The sequence below is a fragment of the Muscardinus avellanarius genome (assembly GCF_963383645.1).
Source record: "Muscardinus avellanarius genome assembly, chromosome: 1".
NCBI lineage: Eukaryota > Metazoa > Chordata > Mammalia > Rodentia > Gliridae > Muscardinus > Muscardinus avellanarius.
Window position 1 is genome coordinate 145,330,368 of NC_137786.1, and position 20,683 is coordinate 145,351,050.

Here is a 20,683-nt window from a genome sequence, read left to right on the forward strand (position 1 = left end):
TGGGACTAACAAACTTAACTGAGGAGTCAGGGCGTTGGGGAATTTTGGCTTCCATTTTAAAGTTATATTTTCCTTGTTTTCCCTTTATGTCTCTTTTCTACCTATTTCTTTAATTTTATTCTGTCCTATCTCAAATGGGAAACACAAAGAGGTGAGAAAAATAAAAAAGAAAGTGATGCTGTTGGCAAGAGGACCTGGTAAGGGGAACTATTTTTTTTAATATTTTAAATCATGCTGACAAGAACATAGAAGCTATATAATTTCTCTCTTCTGGCTTAAGGGCCTTGTTCACTTTCAAATTTGGCTAACTGCTCTCTAACTGTCTTTGAATTACCAATGCTGCATGTGTAGTTGGAAAATGTCAGTATAAGCCTATAGCAATCGTATTGTTTATTAGTGTTTCTTATACAGACACAGTAAGATATATGGATAAAAGAAGACAGGCTTTCAAATCAGAAGCATGACTTCACAACCCAGTGCAATGACTCCAGCCTGCCTGTTCTGCCCCGCGTCAGCGTCCTTTCTATAAATGTGGACCTGCAGCATTTCATGAGGGTTAGCAATAATGATTGCAAGATCCTGGAGATGGGAGGGGCTCAACACACAGCATCTGCCATTGCTATTTTTGTTATTAGCCCACCTGAAGAGGAGATTGAATAGCTTCTATCTTGAGGATCTCACCGGCTTTATTCAGATTTCTTATTTAAATGTGATATACCAGCTGGGTGTGGTGACACACACTTATAATCCCAGTACTTGGGAGGCTGAGACAGAAGGATCATGGGTTCATAGCCAGTGAGTCCTTCTGCACTTAGTTGAGACCACGTTTCAAAATAAAAATAGGACTGGGGGTGTGGTTCAGAGGTAGAATGCCCCTGGGTTCACTCCTCAGTAACACACACACACACACACACACACACACACACACACTCAAAATGACATATCAATGCTGAGTAGTTTTGACTGAAACCAGACTCTTAAGATAATTCTATAATTTCATTTGTATCCAATTTTTTTTTTTTTTAGTACTGGGGATTGAACCCAAGGGCCTTCTATCTCCAAGCTACACTCCCGGCCCTATTTTATTTTATTTTTTTTATTTTGAAGCAGCATCTTGCTGAGTTGCTGAGTATCTTGCTAAGTTGCTAAGACTGACCTCAAATCTGCAATCCTCTTGTTTCAGCCTCCTAAGTACTAAGATTACAGGTGTCTACCACCATGCCCGGCTTCATTTCTTTTATTGTATACAACAGACCACACCCAAATAGTTTCTGTTTATTAGTTTACAATTCTGTGGGACAGCGATTCGAGCTGGGCTCAGCTGGCCAGTTCATTCGTGTTCACTCATTTGGCTCCAGTATTATGGGGTTCGTCTGGGTCTGGAGAGTCTAAAGTGCATTGCTCATTCGTCCTGCAGTTGGTGATGGCTCTCATTTCAGCTGCTGTGTGTGATTGCACCCTCACAGTGGTAGCCTGAGGCTTTATTGCACAAGTTGTCTCAAGATTCCAAGAGGGAGAAGGCAGAAGCTGCAGGATTCCTTCAGGCTGGACTCAGATGTCTCAAAGTCTCATGTCCGCCATGTTCTAAGCAAGTGCAAGGCCAGCCTAGACTCAAGGGGACAGTGAAAGAGACCCTACATATTGATAGAAGGAGTGTCAAAGCCACTTACAGGAAAGAGAGGAATCTGGAAGCCTTCTTTGCAATCAACCTCATTATCTAGCTCTCTTTTTACAAATGAGGAAAATAAAGCCAAGAAGGTAATATATTTGGCGAGTATTATCCAGCTAGAACCTAACCCTAACCCCATGCTCTGCCATATGATGGTTACATTCAAGAATGGACCCAAGTTGCAGAGTGTGTGGTAGTGCACACCTTTAATCCCAGTAGGTGGGAGACAGAGAAGGATCAGAGGTTTAAGGCCAACCTTAGCAATTCAGCAAGATGCTATTTCAAAATAAAAATTTAGAAGAGCTGGGAGTATATCTTGGAGGTAGAATACCCCTGGGTTCAATCCTCAGTACAGAAGAGGAAGAGAAAGGAGGAGGAGGAGGAGGTGGAGGAGGAGGAGGAGGAGGAGGAGGAGGAGGAGGAACAGGAGGAGGAGGGGGAGGAACAGGAGGAGGAGGAGGAGGAACAGGAGGAGGAGGAGGAGTTTGATTAATAGGGAGCAGAAAAGTAGAGACACAAAATGGGAGATAAAGAGACAATTATCACTGAGTGTATCCTTAATGGTTAGCACATAATTAATTAGTCATGGAAATAAAAGTGAGGACAAAGACCTGCTTTGAGTAAAGACAAAGAAAAGTAATTAGTAAAGGACAGCTAGAACACAATTGGGGAAGAGGAAGATCAAGAAAAGGAGGAAGAGAAGGAGGTGGAGGAAGAGGAGGAGGAAGAGGAGGAGGGGGAGGAGGAGAAGGAGAGAGGAGATTCATAGCTCCAGGCAGAAAAATAAATAAATAAATGTAACTAAAGAAGAGGAACTTAAGAGGAATGGCGTGTTCAGGAGGTGCCTGGATGGAATCCTCAGCAGCATACAGAAAAGAAGGATTCAGGCAAATAGAGAAAGGGCATTTGGACCTGGAACTGAGGTCTGGCCCCAGCAAGGAATGACCCGATTAATTTAGTCAGGTTGGTCAGCCTGAGGGTAAAACAAATTAGAAGGGTAGACAACAGTCTCTTGTGATATGTTGAGTCAAGCTGGAATAATTAAGCAGACAAGCTGTGTACCAGTAATTTACCTATATATACATGTCATTTGTAACCCCAACATCCTTCTCATTGGCTGAAGTGGTCTGTACACTCTAATTGGATGGCTGCACATAGAATAAACAACACAGGTGAGGAAGAGTCTCGTGCAAGCTGGTTAGGAACTTGGTTCAGTTCCATTGACAAACACATGCTCTCTGAAGTGGAGGCCAGCTGAGATATAAAATACCATCTATCAACTTCACCTGTCACCATGCCCTTGCTTTTATGTTCAGAGTTTTTTCTTACTTGCTGATGTTGAACTTGCATGGTATTTTATGTTTTAAGTAAATGAAGGAGTCAAGACCACACTGATTTTATAACTGTATTCTTTGTAGTATAAGAAATTAACTCAGCAGGGCGTGGTGGCACATGCTTGTAACCCCAGCATCTGGGAGGCTGAGACAGGAGGATCGTGGTTTGCGGACAGCCTCAGCTATTTAGTGAGGCCCTCTGCAACTCAGTGAGACCCTGTTTCAAAATAAAGAATGAAAAGTAGGGCTGGGAATGTAGCTCGGAGGTAGAATTCCCTGGGCTCCATCCCTAGTACAGATTTAAAAAAAAAAAAAAGAAATTAAATCAAGCATCACAAATGTGCAAAATAAACTTTATTGTACGCAGACTCTTGAGTATAGAAGGCTAAGAAGGCATATTCAGGTTTCTAACAATTTCAGACTTTTATGACATTCATAGTTCTTCCTTCTGGGTCAACTCTCACTTGAAAAGCTAGAGCTGTTCCCATTTTGCTTCCTTGGCAGTCACAGACCCAATGCCATCTTTGACGGTCTAAACCTGAGTTCCCTGATTCTTGACTGTACATGTTCGCCCACTGTCCTAACAACCATCCCTAGGCTCATCCTTGAAATATTTGTGCTTTCATAGCATCTGAATTTCTTTAAAATCTTGCCCTGTTCATGAATCTACATGCCATCACTGTCTGAGTTGTTGTTTTTTTTTTTTTTTATCATTGCCTTTAGGAAACAACTACTACCGTAAACATATTTACAGATTATATTTTTCCTGCTAGAACCCTAGCTAGAATGAGATTTCTGTGGTCCAGCATTCAAAGATTAACCAAAATAAAAGTTAATAAAACTGGATGAAATATGTAAAATAGATAAGAAGAATATGAAGGTACCATATTTTTTTATTAAATATGTCTCATTTTGTCTTAGCCAAGTGGCAGATACCTATAATCCTAGTACTTGGGAGGCTGAGACAGAAAGATTGCAGGTTCAAGGCCAGCCTCAGTAAATTAGGGAGACCCTCATCAATTTAGCAACACCCTGTTTCAAAATAAAAAATAACAGAGGGTGGGGCTATAGCTCAGAGGTACTATACCTTTCTGGTTCAACCTCCAGTACCCCCTCAAAAAAAGTCTCATTTCAATGAAAACTTCTAAGGCACTGATTCATGAACTAACAAAACATACCATTGCCAAAATACAAAATATAATGATTCAACAGACAGGGGAAAGTGTTCAGACCTCACTACTTATCAAAGAAGCGCAGTGTATTTTATTAAACAAAGAAAACAGTTATAAACACAGTATCATTAAAATATTAAGTTAGGAAAATAAAACTCTTTTTTTTTTGTGGTGGTACTGGGGTTCCTGGAAGCCCTTCTGCCTCCGGGCTACACTCCCAGACCTATTTTTACATTTTCATTTTGGAAACAGGGTCTCCTAAGCCAGCGCGCGGCTGGCTTCAAACCTGCGCGATCCTCCTGTCTCTGCCTCCCAAGCGCGGGGATTGCAAGCGTGCGCCACCACGCCCGGCGGAAAATAAAACTCTTTGAAATACTAAATTCCCTAGCTTTCCAAGGCAGCTTCACTGTGGTGTTGCACCTGGCAAGCATGAGTAACATTGGCACTCATGCTTAACTCTCTTAAAAAGCATTTCGCTAGTATGCATGAAAAAAATCACAAGAATATTTTGACTCTTTGACCCAGTCATTCTATTTCTGTAGGTCAGAGACACCATAAAAAAAGAAAATGGCCGTGCATAGGGCCACATGCCTGTAATCCCAGTATTTGGGAGGCTGAGACTGAAAGATTGCAGTTCCGAAACCAGCCTCAGCAACTTAGTGAGGCTCTCAGCAATTTAGCAAGACCCTGTTTCAAAATAAAAACTAAGCCGGGCGTGGTGGCGCATGCTTGTAATCCCCGCGCTTGGGAGGCTGAGACAGGAGGATCGCACGGGTTCAAAGCCAGCCTCGGCTACTTAGTGAGGCTCTCAGCAACTTAGTGAGACCCTGTTTCCAAATAAAATATAAAAAAGGTCTGGGAGTATAGCCCGGAGGTAGAAAGCCTCTGGGTTCCACCCCCAGTACCACCAAAAAATAAAATAAAATAAAAATAAAAACTAAAATAGAGCTGGGGGTGTAAGTCAGAGGTAGGATTCCCCCAGGTTCAATCCCCAGTACCACACACACACACACACACACACACACACACACACACAAGGAAAATGCACAATGATGTTCATTAGAGCAAAATTTATATGAAGAATCTCGATGTCCTTCACCAGGAGAATAGTAAATAAATTATGGAAAACATAATGTCTTAAATATTTAATGATTGTTCAGAAGATGAGCAACATTAGAGGTATTTTGGTAAAATGTTATTTTTTAAAGATTATACATATATATAAGCTTTATGAATGACGTCTTCTATAAATCAGAAATCTAGACATCTTCCTTGACATGTCTCTGCCCTTAACACTCCCCAGCCGCCCATCACTACGGGCACTCAGGGGTCAAGTTTCCCCTGTGTCGCTCTGCTCTCTTCATAAGTACACCAACATCATCCCGGTCCAGGCAAATGCCACCCTTACAAGGAACCACGACTGGTCGCCTTTCCCCACTAGAATCTACCTCCACCTGTAGCTAGGACGGTCTTTTAAGAATGCAAATCTGCAAGCCGGGCGTGGTAGCACACATTTGCAATCCCTGCACTTGGGAGGCTGAGACAGGAGGATCGCACGGGTTCAAAGCCAGCCTCAGCTACTGAGTGAGGCTCTCAGCAACATAGTGAGACCCTGTTTCCAAAATAAAATATAAAACAGGTCTGGGAGGATAGCCTGGAGGTAGAAAGCACCTGGGTTCCACCCCCAGTACCACACACACACACACACACAAAACAAATCTGCAGGAAAATGGATGGATCTAGAGTATGTATTATGCTAAGTGATATTATCCAGTCACAAAAAGAGAAAGATTATCTGTTTTCTCTCACATGTGGAAGTGAGAGAGAAATTGGGAAACAAAAGAAGCTTCAGATAGAGGAGGAAAGACTGCAGGGGCGATGGAGGGGTATGGGGCGCAGGGGAAGACTTGATAAAGGAAACACTTCAGATAATGCTATGTACATGTACAACATTATCAGTGCCAACCTCAGTAACACATGAAAAGAGGAGGGAGAGAGATGGGATGGGGAGAAACTGCCGCCCCACGCTATGGGCATGCCTGTTTCTGTCACTCTGAATCTCCTTATGATGCACATTAAAACGTACCAATAAACGCCTAATAAAATAAAGAGGACAGTAAAGATAAAAAAAAAAAAGGTTAAAAATGCAAATCGGATGTGTCACACCTGAAATGCCCACTCAGTGCTTTAGGACCAAATGCCAAACCCCTTAACCTGCCCCCAACGCCACAGCAGGAGCAGATGCCCCCTCCTCTCCCTTGGGCTGCGTCTCCATCACCACTACCAAGGCCATCCTCTCAATCCCCAAGTCGTGGCTCTGGGGCAATGACTTCCCAAGACCCCTGCCCACCCGCTTCAGCTCATCCCCCATCCTCCCAGCCCTGCCATCTTCTCAACCAGGCCCCTGTAACACGCTCTCCTAGCACCTGATTTTTTTTTCATTGCTTATTGTTTGACTCTCCCCCCCCCACCCACCCACACACACACTCCCACCCCAGCAAATTTTAAATTCCATCCAGGAAGGGACTTGACTTATTCACTGCTCTTTAACCAAGGTTCAAACATGTATTGAATGAACGGATCACGTTCACCCCTCTTTGCAACCTTCACTCGCATCCTCGCTGGACCAGTGCCGCTTTCTCCTGCTATTTGGAAGCCCCTAACGCGGAGCGGTGTGTTCTTTGCTCACTGCATCCCAGCCTCTGTGACACCCGAGGCCTCCCACAGCCGCGAACTGAACAAGTTTTATCAGAACCATAGAAGAAACTCAGAGGAAAACGCGCAACAAAAAGGCAATAGTGGATGTGTAGAATGGAATAAAGACAAACAATATAGAGTGGAAGAGTTACAATATCAATGAAAACTCACAACGAAAAGAAACAGCTCCAAGTACTGCACTTCCAGAATTAACATATAAGCTGGGCATGGTGCCGCACGCTTGTAATCCCCCCGCTTGGAAGGCTGAGACAAGAGGATGGCGCAGGTTCAAAGCCACCCTCTGCTCGCTTAAGAGACCCTGTTTCAGAAAAAAAAAAAAAAAAAAAAAAAAATATATATATATATATATATATATATATATATATATATATTTTTTTTTTTTAGGTAGATCTGGGAGTGTAGCCTGGAGGTAGAAGGCCCCTGGGTTCCATCCCCAGTACCACCAAAAAAAAAAAAAAAAGAAAGAATTAGCATATAAAAGATGTAAACTTAGAAATGATACCTAGAATTACCCTACTGGAAAAGCTCAGATGTTTTCCTTCATGTATCCAAATGGTGACATCATTTTTATATTTTTACACAGCTGCTCTCAGAGATAAAATGCTGCATTTTGTTTTCCCTGTTTTGTGTTATTTCCTACACATCTCCCCAGGAATCTACATAATTCTGCTTAATTATGGTTAGCAACTACAAGATGTTCATTTAAACTTGTGTCCTTGGGAGTGGTTACGGCTTTAGGATGTATTTTCTGCAATAGAATTCAAAGGGAAGGCATATTCCCAGGGAAACACCGGTTTCTGATTTCACTGGTCACGAGATGAAAAAGAAACAGGCAGTGCCGGGTACGTGGGCAAGCGCGGGCTGAGCACTTGAAGTGGCAGAAAGGGAAGGGATGGTTTTTCAGAGTCGGTGTGGGGAGGTCGTGTTAGTCCCTGAGTCAGGTGGCTTGACCACCTTCTGAAGTAAGATGGGGATGTCGGCACGTGGCGCACAGTGGCGCTGACCTTGGAGAACCAACAGTTAGCGAGGAAGGTTGTGTGTAAATGTGGAGCGCTAGCAAGGTGCTAACAAGGCAGAGGTGGCTCAGATGAATTAGCAGCTCTATGAATAGCATCTCCCATGCTCTTGCGTAAATCACAAACCTAGGAAATCTTCCTTGTCCCTAGGAACATGTGTCTCTGTCCCTAGCCCTCCATCACAGTAGACACCTACCTCGAAGCCTATTTTTTGCCCTCAACAGTTTTTTTGTTGTTGTTGGTTGGTTGGTTAGTTTGGTTTGGGTTTTTTGTTTTTTGTGGGGTTTTTGTTTTGTTTTGGGGGTTTTTTTTGGTGGTACTGGGGTTTCTGGAAACCCTTCTACCTCCAGGCTACACTCCCAGACCTATTTTATATTTTTATTTGGAAACAGGATCTCTTAAACCAGCGAGGTTGGCTTCAAACCTGCGCGATCCTCCTGTCTCTGCCTCCCAAGAGCGGGAATTACAAGCGTGCGCCTGGCAACAGTTCTAAACACTTCCTGTTTCTCCTCAGCTTCATGACCATCAGCCTAGAACCAGCAAATACCCTTCTCTTCTAGACCCTACAAGTAACCCTGGGTTTGTTGTTGTTGTTGTTGTTGTTGTTGTTGTTGTTGTTGTTGTTGTTGTTGTTTGGTTGGTTTGTTATGTTTTGTTTTGATTTAGTTTGGTTTTTGTTTTGTTTTTTGGGTACTGGGAAGTGAACTCAGGGTACATTCTGCCTCCAAGCTACACCCCCAGACCTTTTTAAATTTTATTTTATATTTGGAAACAAGGTCTCACTAAGTTACTGGTCTTCTGTCCCCCACTGGAATCTAAACAACAGATCACTTACAGAATTGTGATCCATGATATCTACATATTGAAAGACGCTATGTGTGAGGGCTTTCTCTCAGCAGAACCAGCATGGGCACAGACTCTGAGGTGGCGCTGACTCCCCTTCCTTCAGCCTTGGTTAGAAGCTCACACCGGGAGCCTCTTAGTCTATTCTGTTAGTAAGGGAAGTAGCAATATGCAGGAGTGGCCATGTGTCAGAGTGGGGCAGTGGCAAAAGAGGAGGCGCCCGGAACAGAGTCTGTGGGCTGAACATAATGATTGCTGCCTAATGCTTTTCAGGATGCAAGTCTGGGCAGGATGACCTCTGGCTTCCTTCTTGAATCTTTTTGTAAAACGGCAGTATCATCGCCCCAAGCAGGAGCATGAGTTGCAGCCATCCCAGTTAATTGCCTTTAACCCCAAGCTGCCCATTTTGCAGACATCCTGCTCACTGTCCTTTTAGCAATACAGAAACCTTAATGCCTGAATAAAGGATTACAACAGAATGGTCCAAGCTTGGGGTCCAGCCACAAGCCTAACTTTTTCATTGATGCTATGCGAAAGCAACTACTGTATGTATGTATGTATGTATGTATGTATGTATGTATATGTATGTATGTATATGGGGGTATTTATTTATATGTATGTATGTGGGGGGTACTGGGGATTGAACCCCTGGGCATTCTACTTCAACCTACATTCTCAGACCTGTTTTATTTTTTATTTTGAAACAGGGCCTCACTCAGTTGCTGAGGGGCTAATTAAGTTGCTGAGGTTGACCAGAAACCTGCAATCCTCCTGTCTCAGCCTCCCAAGTATTGGGTTACAGATGTGCACCACCACACCTGGCCTCTTTCTGCTCTTTTTGCCTCTGCCCAGGGAGATCTCTCTCTCTGGGTTAAGTCTATTTCATTTCCAGTTCTGGGGTCCCCCTGAAATAGAGTAAAACTATCTACTTTGAAAAAAATTCAAAACTGGTGATTTAATTAAGAATTACCACAGCCCTTTCTCTTTCTTTCTTTCTTTCTTTCTTTCTTTCTTTCTTCTTTCTTCCTTTTGTGGCACTGGGGATTGAGCCCAGGTACATTCTACCTCTGAGCTATACCCCCAGTCCTATTTTATTTTAATTTGGAAACAGGATCCTGATAGACTGATACAAGTCTCACTACTTGCTGAGGCTGTCCTTCAACCGGCAGTCCTCCTGTCTCAGCTTCCCAAGTACTAGGATTACAAGCATGCATCACAACACCTAGCTGAAGCAGCATTTTCATTTGAATGAGAATTAAGTATGAAAGGGCAGTAGAGAAAGAAAAGGTAGTCAGGATAGAACTTCCTGACCTGGTACTCTCAAGGTACAGGGAAACACATTTGTGTTGCCATCAGCCCTCTGCTCAACTGTGAGTTTTTGTGTCTTTGTGCTTAAAGAATCCTCTTATCTAAAACCATTACACGCAACCACTTTTTTCTTTTCTGCATATTAGATTTTATCATTGACCACAAGTCAAAGACAAGTAAGGATCCTATTATGTTCACCATTGAATCCCCACTGACTCCATGCAGCCTCAATAGGCATTTAATTGATTAACATTACTCAATAAAAATTAATGGATTAATGAATGAATGAGTAATCAGAACTAGAAGATTCTGGTTTCTGCATGTCACCGGAACATCTGTCGTTTAGTTGCATTACTAGGTCAGCTTTTAGCACATTACTCAGCTCAGTTTTTCATCATTGACTCGATTATTTGAACTACTGGCAAAAACCTTTAGGTCATCATCCTCTACAGAGTACACCTAAAATATATATGCACTTACCAAAAGGAAATTCTGACTAGAGCTGGATTTTCCTCTGGATTTACAGTTTATGCTGCTCCCCCATGAGATGAAGTTGAGCTCATCACGTGAGTTTAACGAGATGCGAATGAATTTGAAGAACGCATTGATGTTTTTGTTTTATTTCAGTAAGCTTCAGAAGACAAAGAGGGATAGCAGATGGCTTCAAGGAGTGACTGGTGAATGGTTTGAAGAAATCCAAAGAAAAAAGTTTTGCAATGAAACAGATGTCAGCCAAATGTTAAAACAACCACTTACGTACAGGCTAAGGAAGGGGATGGCAAAAAATGGTGAGAAGAATTAGATTTAAATTATCCGTTCTTTTCCTTGTGGCATAATATTGTAATAATGGCTTCGTGGATGTCCAGTGTAACCAGCCCATGGTTTAAGGCAACTATAAGGCACAAAAGTCTCACAATACAACGTACACAAATAATATGGAGCTGAAATTTCACTGTAATAATATCTTAATAGCACGGTGATTAGGAATGCAAACATGGATGCCAAAAAAAAAAGGCCTGGATTCAAATCTCCACCCTATCCATGTGAATCTGTTCAAGTTATTTGTTCTCTGTAAACCTCAATTTTCTCTCTTTTTTTTTAAATGGGTATAATGCCTACCTTATACGTGGTTAGGTGGTTATGAGAATGAAATAAAATTATGTGTATAAGAATTAACCTGGAGCCAGGCGTGGTGGCGCACGCTTGTAATCCCCGCACTTGGGAGGCAGAGACAGGAGGATAGCGCTGGTTCGAAGCCAGCCCTGCTGGCTTAAGAGACCCTGTTTAAAAAAAAAAAAAAAAAAGTATAAAAACTATAGGTCTGGGAGTGTAGTCCGGAGGTAGAAGGGCTTCCAGGAACCCCAGTACCACCAAAAAAAGAATTAACCTGGAACATAATAAGCATTTAAATAAATGGAACTATGAAGGAGGAAAAGGAGGTGGAAGAGGAGGTAGAGGAGGATGAGAAAGAGGAGGAGGAGGAAGAAGAGGAGAAAAGGAAAAGGGCTGGGGAAAGGGAGGAGCCGCCATCACTCTGGAACTTTGGAAAACTTCATGAATGAGTTCTAATACATTTAATGGATATTCTTTTTTTTTTTTTTTTTTTTTTTGCGGGTCTGGGGATGGAACCCAGGGGCATTCGACCTCCGGGCTACACCCCCTGCCCTATTTTTTATTCTTTTTATTTTGAAACCGTGTCTCACTGAGTTGCGGAGGGCCTCACTAAGTAGCTGAGGCTGTCCGCGAACCGCGATCCTCCAGTCTCAGCCTCCCGAATGCTGGGATTACAAGCGTGCGCCACCACGCCCGGCAATTGATGGATATTCTAACTATGTGACTACCAGCATGTCACTTTGTCACTTAACTACAATTATTTTTTAATCTATAAATGAGAGTAGTAAAACCTGCTTTCATACAACTATTGTAAGAATAGCAAAAGTATGTTAGAAATGACAAACTATGCTGGGCGTGGTGGCGCACACTTGTAATCACAGCATTTGGAAGACTGAGACAGGAGGATCGTGGTTCGCGGACAGCCTCAGCTACTTAGTGAGGCCCTTTGCAACTCAGTGAGACCCTGTTTCAAAATAAAGAATAAAAATAAGGCTGGGGGTGTAGCTCAAAGGTAGAATGCCCCTGGGTTCAGTCCCCAGTACCAAAAAAAAAAGAAGAAGAAATGAGAAATTATGAAAACAGAATAAAGTAACTTTTTAAAATTTCATTGGTACAGAATGATTATTCAGCACAGTGAGATTCAAAGCGATACATTTACATAGGCACATCACATCTCTTAGTGTATTTCCCTCCTAACCCTGTCCCACTACCGCCCTCATGCCTCCCCACACAAGTTAGTAAGGTTGTTAGTGATACATTCACAGATAGATATAATATTATTTGGTCTGTGTTTCAGTCATCACTCCCACTGCTGTGATCCAAAAAGCCTGGCCACAGAACTTAGAGGAAGGAAGACTTATTTGTTCACATTCTGGAGATTTCAGAGTTACAGTCCAAGTCAGGCCAGATCTGTGAAGCTCAGGGCAGGGTAGTAGGAAGCAAAGGGGAAGAGCAAGGCTCCGCTCTCACATCATGGAGGACGGAGCAGGGAGAGAGGAGCCACATATAATCCCCAAGGCCACACTCCCACCCAGGGACCCCTATTCAACCAAGCCCTGCCTCCGACATGGCTCCCTACTCTCTACGAGGTCTTGGGGGACATTATGAATCCAAACTATTACAGTCTGTTTCCTTCTTCACGTCTCCCTTTTCCCCATCTCTTACTCCCTCCTCTGATCCCCTTCCACTGTTCTACTGGTCTCACTATTATTATGAAGTTCCTTTTCTCTCTTATTTTCTTTCAAGCCCCTACATATGAGAAAAACCATAATCTTTGACTGGATGATTCTACTTAGCATAATAAAGTGAAATTGTTCCTGCTATGGAATCTCATTGTCTTCTATTATATATACTATCAAATATACTATGAAACATGCAGCAATATTTCCAGATTTGTATATTGACAATATCTTCCAACTCCTATAATATACCAATCAACCTGAAAAGACTCACAGTTCAGATATTTAAGATTAAACCCATATTTGCCATGGTGACTTTGCCCTTATCTTATTCAAACTTATTATGATATTATGGTCTTTGTATCTATCAGTTTGCCTTCAAAATTGAATACTTTTATTTAAAACTATGTATTAGCTACACATGCATATACTATATATGTTGCAAATACGTACACCTTGAGATAAATTTGGGAAAGAAACAAGGAATACTCGAAATGGTTTAGTTTCCTTTCTCTTTACTTTTTTTGGTATAAAAAAAACCTAGCACCTATACTCCTGGTTTTATTTTATTTATTTATTTTTTGTGGTACTGGGCATGGAACCCAGGGGCATTCTACCTTTGGGCTACCCTCCCAGACCTATTTTTATATTTTATTAGAAACAGGGTCTCATTAAGTTGCCAAGAGCCTCACTACGTAGCTGAGGCTGGCTTCGAACCTGTGCGATTCTCCTGTCTCAGCCTCCCAAGCGCTGGGATTATAAGCGTGCGCCACCACGCCCGGGTATACTCCTGGTTTTAAAGTACTAAAAATGACAATTTCTAAAAGTAGAGTGGCTCCAAGTCAGGCATGGTAGCACATGCCTATTACTCCAGTACTTGAGAGGCAGAGACAGGAGGGTTGCAGGTTTGAGGCTAATCTCAACAACTTAGTGAAACTCTGTTTTGAAATTTAAAAGGCTGGGGCTGTAGCTGGGGGTAGAATGCCCCCGGGTTCAATCCTCAGTACCACAAAAAATAAATATAAATTAATTAATTAATTAATAATGCAGTGGTTTAGCACTGTGCAAATTGGATGTGTTTCTTGACTTCCTGGCTTAGATGGAGTATTGGACATCCATGGGGAAAATATGACCAGAAGGAACACTGCTGGTGTGAAGAAAGGGATCATCTACTGAATTGTGATCCAGGCTATATGTTAAAAGATGACCCGCTATCTTGTTCTTTCAAACACACTTATCAGAAAATATTTTAATGATGTGAAATATTTTTTACATTTTTTTTAGATCCTGTGGAATTACAAACATCAAGATGTAAAAATATAACTAATGAAAAAAACCCCACATCTGTCCCTTCTCGGCCAAGCTTCAGATCATCATTTGCTTCCCTGTTCTCATTCAGAAAATCGGGGAAGGAAACTTTGAAGCTTCAGTCGCTGGGACAGAAAGGGTGAGTTAACCTCAGATCCTGGGACAGCCCCTGAGTGGTCAGACATCAGAGGCCAGTCCCCCATTTTGTGTTCCGAGTGTTTCATGTTTATTCTTAGAATTCAGTTCAGGTATCAACGAAGGAAATTCACATCGTGACAAAGTTCTTAGGAAACTGTGAAACTTGACTAACCTGAAATCCAGTTCCTAAACTGCAGACATCCCTGGTGGTGGTCTTCTTGATTAAAGAGCGTTAAGTGTTGGAGAATGGTTATTGACAGTTGTTCCCCTGCTCTGAGAATGTAGTCTATGCTTTCGTTGAGAAAATATGCTCAAATCAAAGCTACGCACTTCTCTGAGGAGCTTGTGTCCCTGGTCATAAGGAGAGTTGTAGTGTGAAGACTAGTTGAATCTGGGTGTGGTGGTGCATACCTATGATCCTAGTACTTGGGAGGCTGAGACAGTAGTATCACAGGTTCAAGACCAAGTTCAGCAACTTAGTGAGACCCTGTTTCAAAATAAAATAGGGCTGGGGATAAGGCTCAGAGGTAGAATGCCCCTGAGTTCAATCCCCAATACAACCTCACCCCTTAAAAAAAAAAAAAAAAAAAAAAAAAAAAAACTAGAGAGAGTAAATACAAAATAAAAGAGTAGAGGTAAACAATTCTAAAACAGAGGGGAAAAAAACACAAGCATGATGGTTACGAGAAATATTTCACTTATGGCAGTCATTCCTATGTGGTTCCCCAGAATTTGAATATAAGTTGAGGGAGAGGAAGACTAGTGGAAGCATAGTTTCAAATGGTTCCTGGTTTAGAATCACGTAAGTCAGTTTATCTTGACTCACTGTGTCGTTGGATTGTTTTGTGAAAAACAAGCAACGCTGTGCCGCTGTGCCTTTGAGCTGACTGCTAAATATTTTCAGCACGGTCTTCCTGGTTGCAAAGCTTCCCTCCCCCTTAAGGTGTTGGCCTGGCACGTGATGCGTCCCGTGTGCCGTCAAACCATTAAGACTGCTTGGCTTCGCAGTGCTAAATAAAAGGTGTTGGAGGTCACTGGCAGCTGGTGGGGCATGTGATAAGGATCCAGAGCCCAGCAGAGAACTGTCCTTCCCTCCCCGGTGGATGGAAGGTTTTTTACTTTCAGCTTTCACCAGCGGCTCCTTTTTTTTTTTTTTTTTTCTGATGAAATAATGAGGAGCTGAGCAAAATGTAGGCTTATGTGGCTGTCCCTACCAGAGTAACTTGCCAGGAAATAGTCTTCGCATAGGTGAGTTGCTTTGCTTTAAAAAAAAAAAAAAAATGTTTGTGACACTAGTAATTCTGTCATTGGGAGGAATTATGGAGGAGTATTTTTCTGGATAGGAAATATTTCTTTTAAGGAGTAAAATGTTGCCAGTGTGCGAGGTACCTGGGATTTGGAATGTGACGTGCATTTCGGGTGACTTTCTGGAGGCAGTGTTTTATATAGCTAAAAGATCTAACATTAGTGAATGAAAAGTTGAGAAACCTGTTGACTGTATGGGCAAGTTATTTCCAAGTTCACATTGCAAGAGACTACAAAAGTGGATCAAAGAAGATAAAAGATCTATAATCTTCATTCCCGGAGCCATGTGTTTTGGCTATAGGCCAAAGAGAGAGAAAAAAAACCTTAAAATTTGCAAAATTCTGTTTAGCAAATGTCCTTCTGAGGTAGGCTTGTACCTCCTTTAGCCAAAGTGAAGAACATAACACGCACTCAGACATGAAACAAATTTAATTATTTAATTAAATGAAAACATAATTTATCACCTTTGAACATATTTTACTTTCAAAACCTAAGTGTGGGCATGTAACATCTTAACATTATCATTAATATCGATACATATTTATTAATTCTACTAGTGTAAAATATAATGAAAGCACTGGTGTTTGCTCCTAAGAAGTTTTCGGAAAGTAAAATGTGAGACCCCATACTTTTTATTTTTAATTTGAATATGACCTAAGTATCTGGATACTAATCCTAAGTGTGGGAAGAAAATGCTTATGAATGTGATGTTGTAGATCAATTGTGCACCCTCCGTCTCCAGGGATTCTGTAATCCCAGACAGGGCTTCACTTTTTTTTGACAGTTATACTAAACCAACCGACCTTCAAAATACAGACTGATTCTCTAAGCCAGGCGTGGTGGCGCACGCTTGTAATCCCAACTTTTGGGAGGCTAAGACCGAGGATCGTGGTTTGCAGGCAGCCTCAGCTACTTAGTGAGGCCCTCTGCAACTCAGTGAGACCCTGTTTCAAAATAAATAATAAAATAAAAATGGGCAGGGGTATAGCTCGGAGGTCAAATGCCTCTGGGTTCCATCCCCAGACCCCCCCCCCCCAAAAAAAAAGTACCGACTGATTCTGGAGCTCCTCCTGGCCTGTGAGCACATGGGAGGGGCTGGCACAGAGCCCAGAGCAGCACGGCCGCCCTGCGCGGGCGGGGCCAGGTTTCTACTTGCCGAAACCATCCATGGCTGGACTCTGTCACACTTGGTGCTCTAGAGAACAAGTCAGCCGAGCAGTGAAGAGGATCTTTTGCAAATTAGAGAAAAAGAACCAACCCCTATGTGCAAAAGCCAACTTTCTGTGCAATCCTAAAAAACTCAATTAGCCACAACATTTCTTTTCCTATTTTAAGCTTTTTTTTTTTTTAACTGACACTGGAGAGTGAATAATCCTTCTCAGAAAAAAAAAGTAGTCTTCTTCATTTCACCAATTATACACTAAGACCCGGCCCATAAAAGTACAGCAACACACAGCCAGACACAGTTCAAAACTACAGGATAGTAAAATAAGATATTGAAAGACAGATGAGGAGAGAGAGAGAAAGAGAGAGAAAGAGAGAGAGAGAGAGAGAGAGAGAGAGACTGCAGTCACTAACTGCAATATATGTAATGTATTACAACAGTATATTGTTGTAATTGTTCTAGTTGTTGTTAATCTTACTATACCCAATTTATGAGTGAAACTTTATCCTAGGAATGTATGTATAATAAAAATATTATTTTCCTATTTCTGTGCTATCCACAGTTGTAGGCATCTGCTGGGGGGATCTTGAAACATATCTGCCCTTGAGGATGAGGGGAGGGCTGTATGTGGCATCTTGGAGCTTCGTTTTCCTACAACTGGGGGATAAAAAGACATGGGAACACAGTGACTTCATAAACTTATAAAAAGAAGAAATGATTTACCATTTCTGTTTTAAGTCTGACTTATCCCTCCTCCCAAACTTATGCCACTCCCAAATTCTCCTGCTATAATTTAATGCTATTTGCCAATGATTGACCTGACCCAAACCAGGAAAAAAGAAAAGATGTTCATCAACATTTATATTTATTGCTAGCCAATAAATTCAAGAAAAAGAACATACATGACAGTGTTGCCTTCCGCCAACATTCTGTTGGAGGTCGTACTTGCTTATATCCTGTTATGGGGTGTCTGGTGTGTGTGATATAGGGTGCTCAGCGCCCCCACAGAATTTCAATATCTGTTGTCTCCTAGACTCCGTCCAGTGAGTGTCCAGTAATTCAAGGCATGAGCTGCGTGCCCAGAGCGTTGATGGGTGTTCCTTTTTGTGTGTGTGCATGGTATCAGGGATGGAACCCAGGGGCATTCTACCTCCGAGCTACACCCCCAACCCTATTTTCAATTCTTTATTTTGAAACAGGGTCTCACTGAGTTGCAAAGGGCATCACTAATAGTAGCTGCGGCTGTCCGTGAACCGCCTGTCTCAGCTTCCTAAACGCTGGGATTACAAGCGTGCACCACCATGCCCGGCTTGGGTGTTCCTTTCTCGGACCAGACCCCCAGATGTCCCCAGTGGCACCCATGGGGAGGTGATGCGCTTTTCCGCTCTCAGCGCCGTGCCCACCGGGAAGTCACTCCTTCATATGCACACACCTTCACAGAGCTGTACAACCATCTGCTGCCGCTTGGCGATGGCCATTTTAGGGGTGTGGATGGTTTTCTCTTTCACTTGTGGTTGTCCCAAGGTCTAGGACAAAGTGAAAGTACAAGGGCTGGTTGATACGGCTCATAAAGAGCATATACCAGTTACACCTGAAGTTCTCTTTCCTTTGAGGATTATCACGGTGTTTAACATACGGTGACTCCTCTCTACACTTGTGATTTGAGTGGCAACCATGACCTTGAAGGGACAGTGTGCATGTCCCTACTCTGTTGCTGTCGGGTGCTTTTCTTCCTTCAGATGCAGAGCTTTGGTGGATCTACCCAGCTTCTCTTCAGACATGCCCAAATCTGCCTGACCCATAGGGCGTGTGCAGCTCAGACTCGCCAGTGGCAACCTCCCTCAGGAAGCGTGAGGTTAAATAGCATTTTGCAAAGTTAAAAGGCAGATTATGTTTTGAATATTCATTCATATTTTCTTCTCTTCTCCCTATTTCCCTTCCTCCCTTTGTCTTCTTCTTTCCTAGTTAAGTGTCTATGAGAAGGAAGATAAAGGGATCTGAGACTTTTAGACTGGAAAGAAGTCAGAGTACACAAGCTCCTGCAACTCTAGGCGTGGCGTCCACAGAGGCGCAGCAGGCTTGTGGTGACAGGTGGCAGGAGCGAGGCCGGGAGTGGTTTTCAGTGCCATCCTGGGTGGCCAGTGCTTCGTAGTTGATCTAGTTGGTCATACCTAGAATTTCATCAGTGATTTAAAAATAATGACAGGTAACCAGACTGATCTAGGGATTCTAATTCAGAAGGTCTGAAGTAGGACATAGAGAACTTTTGTGTGTGTGTGTGTGTGTGTGTGTGTATGTGTGTGTGTGTGTGTGTGTGTGTTACTGAGAATGGAACCCAAGGGGCATTGCACCTCTGAGCTACACCCCCAGCCCTATTTTTTTAGTCCTTTTATTTTTGAAACAGGGTATCACTGAGATGCAAAGTGACTCGCTAAGTAGCTGAGGCTGTCCTCGAACCATGATCCTCCATTCTCCACCTCCCAAATGCTGGGATTTCAAGCTTGCGCCACCACACCCGGTGACACAGAGGATTTTTTTCTTTTTTTTTTCGGTGGTACTAGGGGTGGAACCCAGGGGCTTTCTACCAGGCTATACTCCCAGACCTATTTTATATTTTACTTGGAAACAGGGTCTCACTAAGTTGCTCAGAGCCTCACTAAGTAGCTGAGGCTGGCTTCGAACCTGTGTGATCCTCCTGTCTCAGCCTCCCAAGTGTGGGGATTACAAGAGTGAGCCACCACGCCCAGCCCAGAGAAGTTTTTTCAAAATTTTTAATTGTCCAAGATACCTGGATGCTCATTCAGGTTCTGAGACCACTACATCTTAGCTTATTGCCCTATGGTAAGGGATATCAAAATTTTGGGCATAGGTCAAAGCAAATGCTTCCATTTCATGTATTTAACAAGCTTTTATCAAAATCCTACCTAGGATCAGACATTGTGTTTAGTGCTGGAGATAAAATAGTGAAAATAAAGCAAAATTCTTGCCTATAAGATTTTATAGTCTGGTAAAAAAAGAAAAACTCAATTCCTGCATGTGGTTGGGCATGAGGGACGCCACAGAACTTTTAAGAAGTGCCCATTGAGCCAGGCATGATGGCGCATGCTTGTAATCCCAGTACGCGGGAGGTTGAGACAGGAGGATCGCAGGTTCAGAGCCAGCCTCAGGTAGTGAGTGAGGCTCTCAACAACTTAGTGAGACCCTGTTTCCACATAAAAATATAAAATAGGTCTGAGGTTACAGCTTGGAGGTAGAAGACCCCTGGGTTCCATCCTCAGTAACACACACGCGTGCGTGCGCGCACACACACACACGCACACGTGTGGACTTGCATATTATGACAAATTCCAATAAATGCTAGTAAGGGGTCTTGTGTAAGGGGAGCTCTTTAGCATTCATATAGGGAGGCTGAGCTATAGCCTGGGTACAGCCAGGCACACTGATGATCACAGTGCCTTGTGAATGGTGTATGATATTCTTGTCAGGAAAACAAAGAGGAGAGGCATTTACCTCAGACTAAAGGGTGAAGAAGGCTTCCTGGAAGAGGGCAGCCAATTTTTGGAGGACAAGTAGAACTAAGCTTAGGCAATTAAGAGTCCAGTGGCTATACCAAGCAAAACAAACGACCTAAGCAAAGACGCAGAAACTAGAGAAAACACGCTTCATCCAGGTCAGTGAGGCTCAGCGAGTCAGTTTAAGGTGAGGACTGGTAAGAGGCAGGTGCAGGGGACCGGCAGAGGCCAGAACCTTACGCATGAATGCAGTACTAAGGAGCATGGGCTTGATCCCATACACAACAGGGCCGTTAATCACATAATATTCTTTTCCATATACATATATGTCGGTATATATGAGGATGAGGATGAACACATTCATTCATTCGTTCATTCATTCATTTCTTCAGTAAAAACTGTA

General features: G+C 42.6%; 1 protein-coding gene across 1 annotated transcript in view; it reads left to right on the forward strand.

Annotated features, from left to right (window-relative positions):
• Nucleotides 1-20,683, forward strand: part of EXPH5 (exophilin 5) — a gene marked incomplete at its 3' end in the record, with an annotated part of 94,746 nt that overhangs the window by 50,055 nt on the left and 24,008 nt on the right. Inside the window, exons 2-3 of the mRNA XM_080717683.1 lie at nt 10,688-10,848; nt 14,137-14,299. Coding sequence (XP_080573809.1) covers nt 10,688-10,848; nt 14,137-14,299 — 324 coding nt within the window. The remainder of the gene's footprint in view (nt 1-10,687; nt 10,849-14,136; nt 14,300-20,683) is intronic.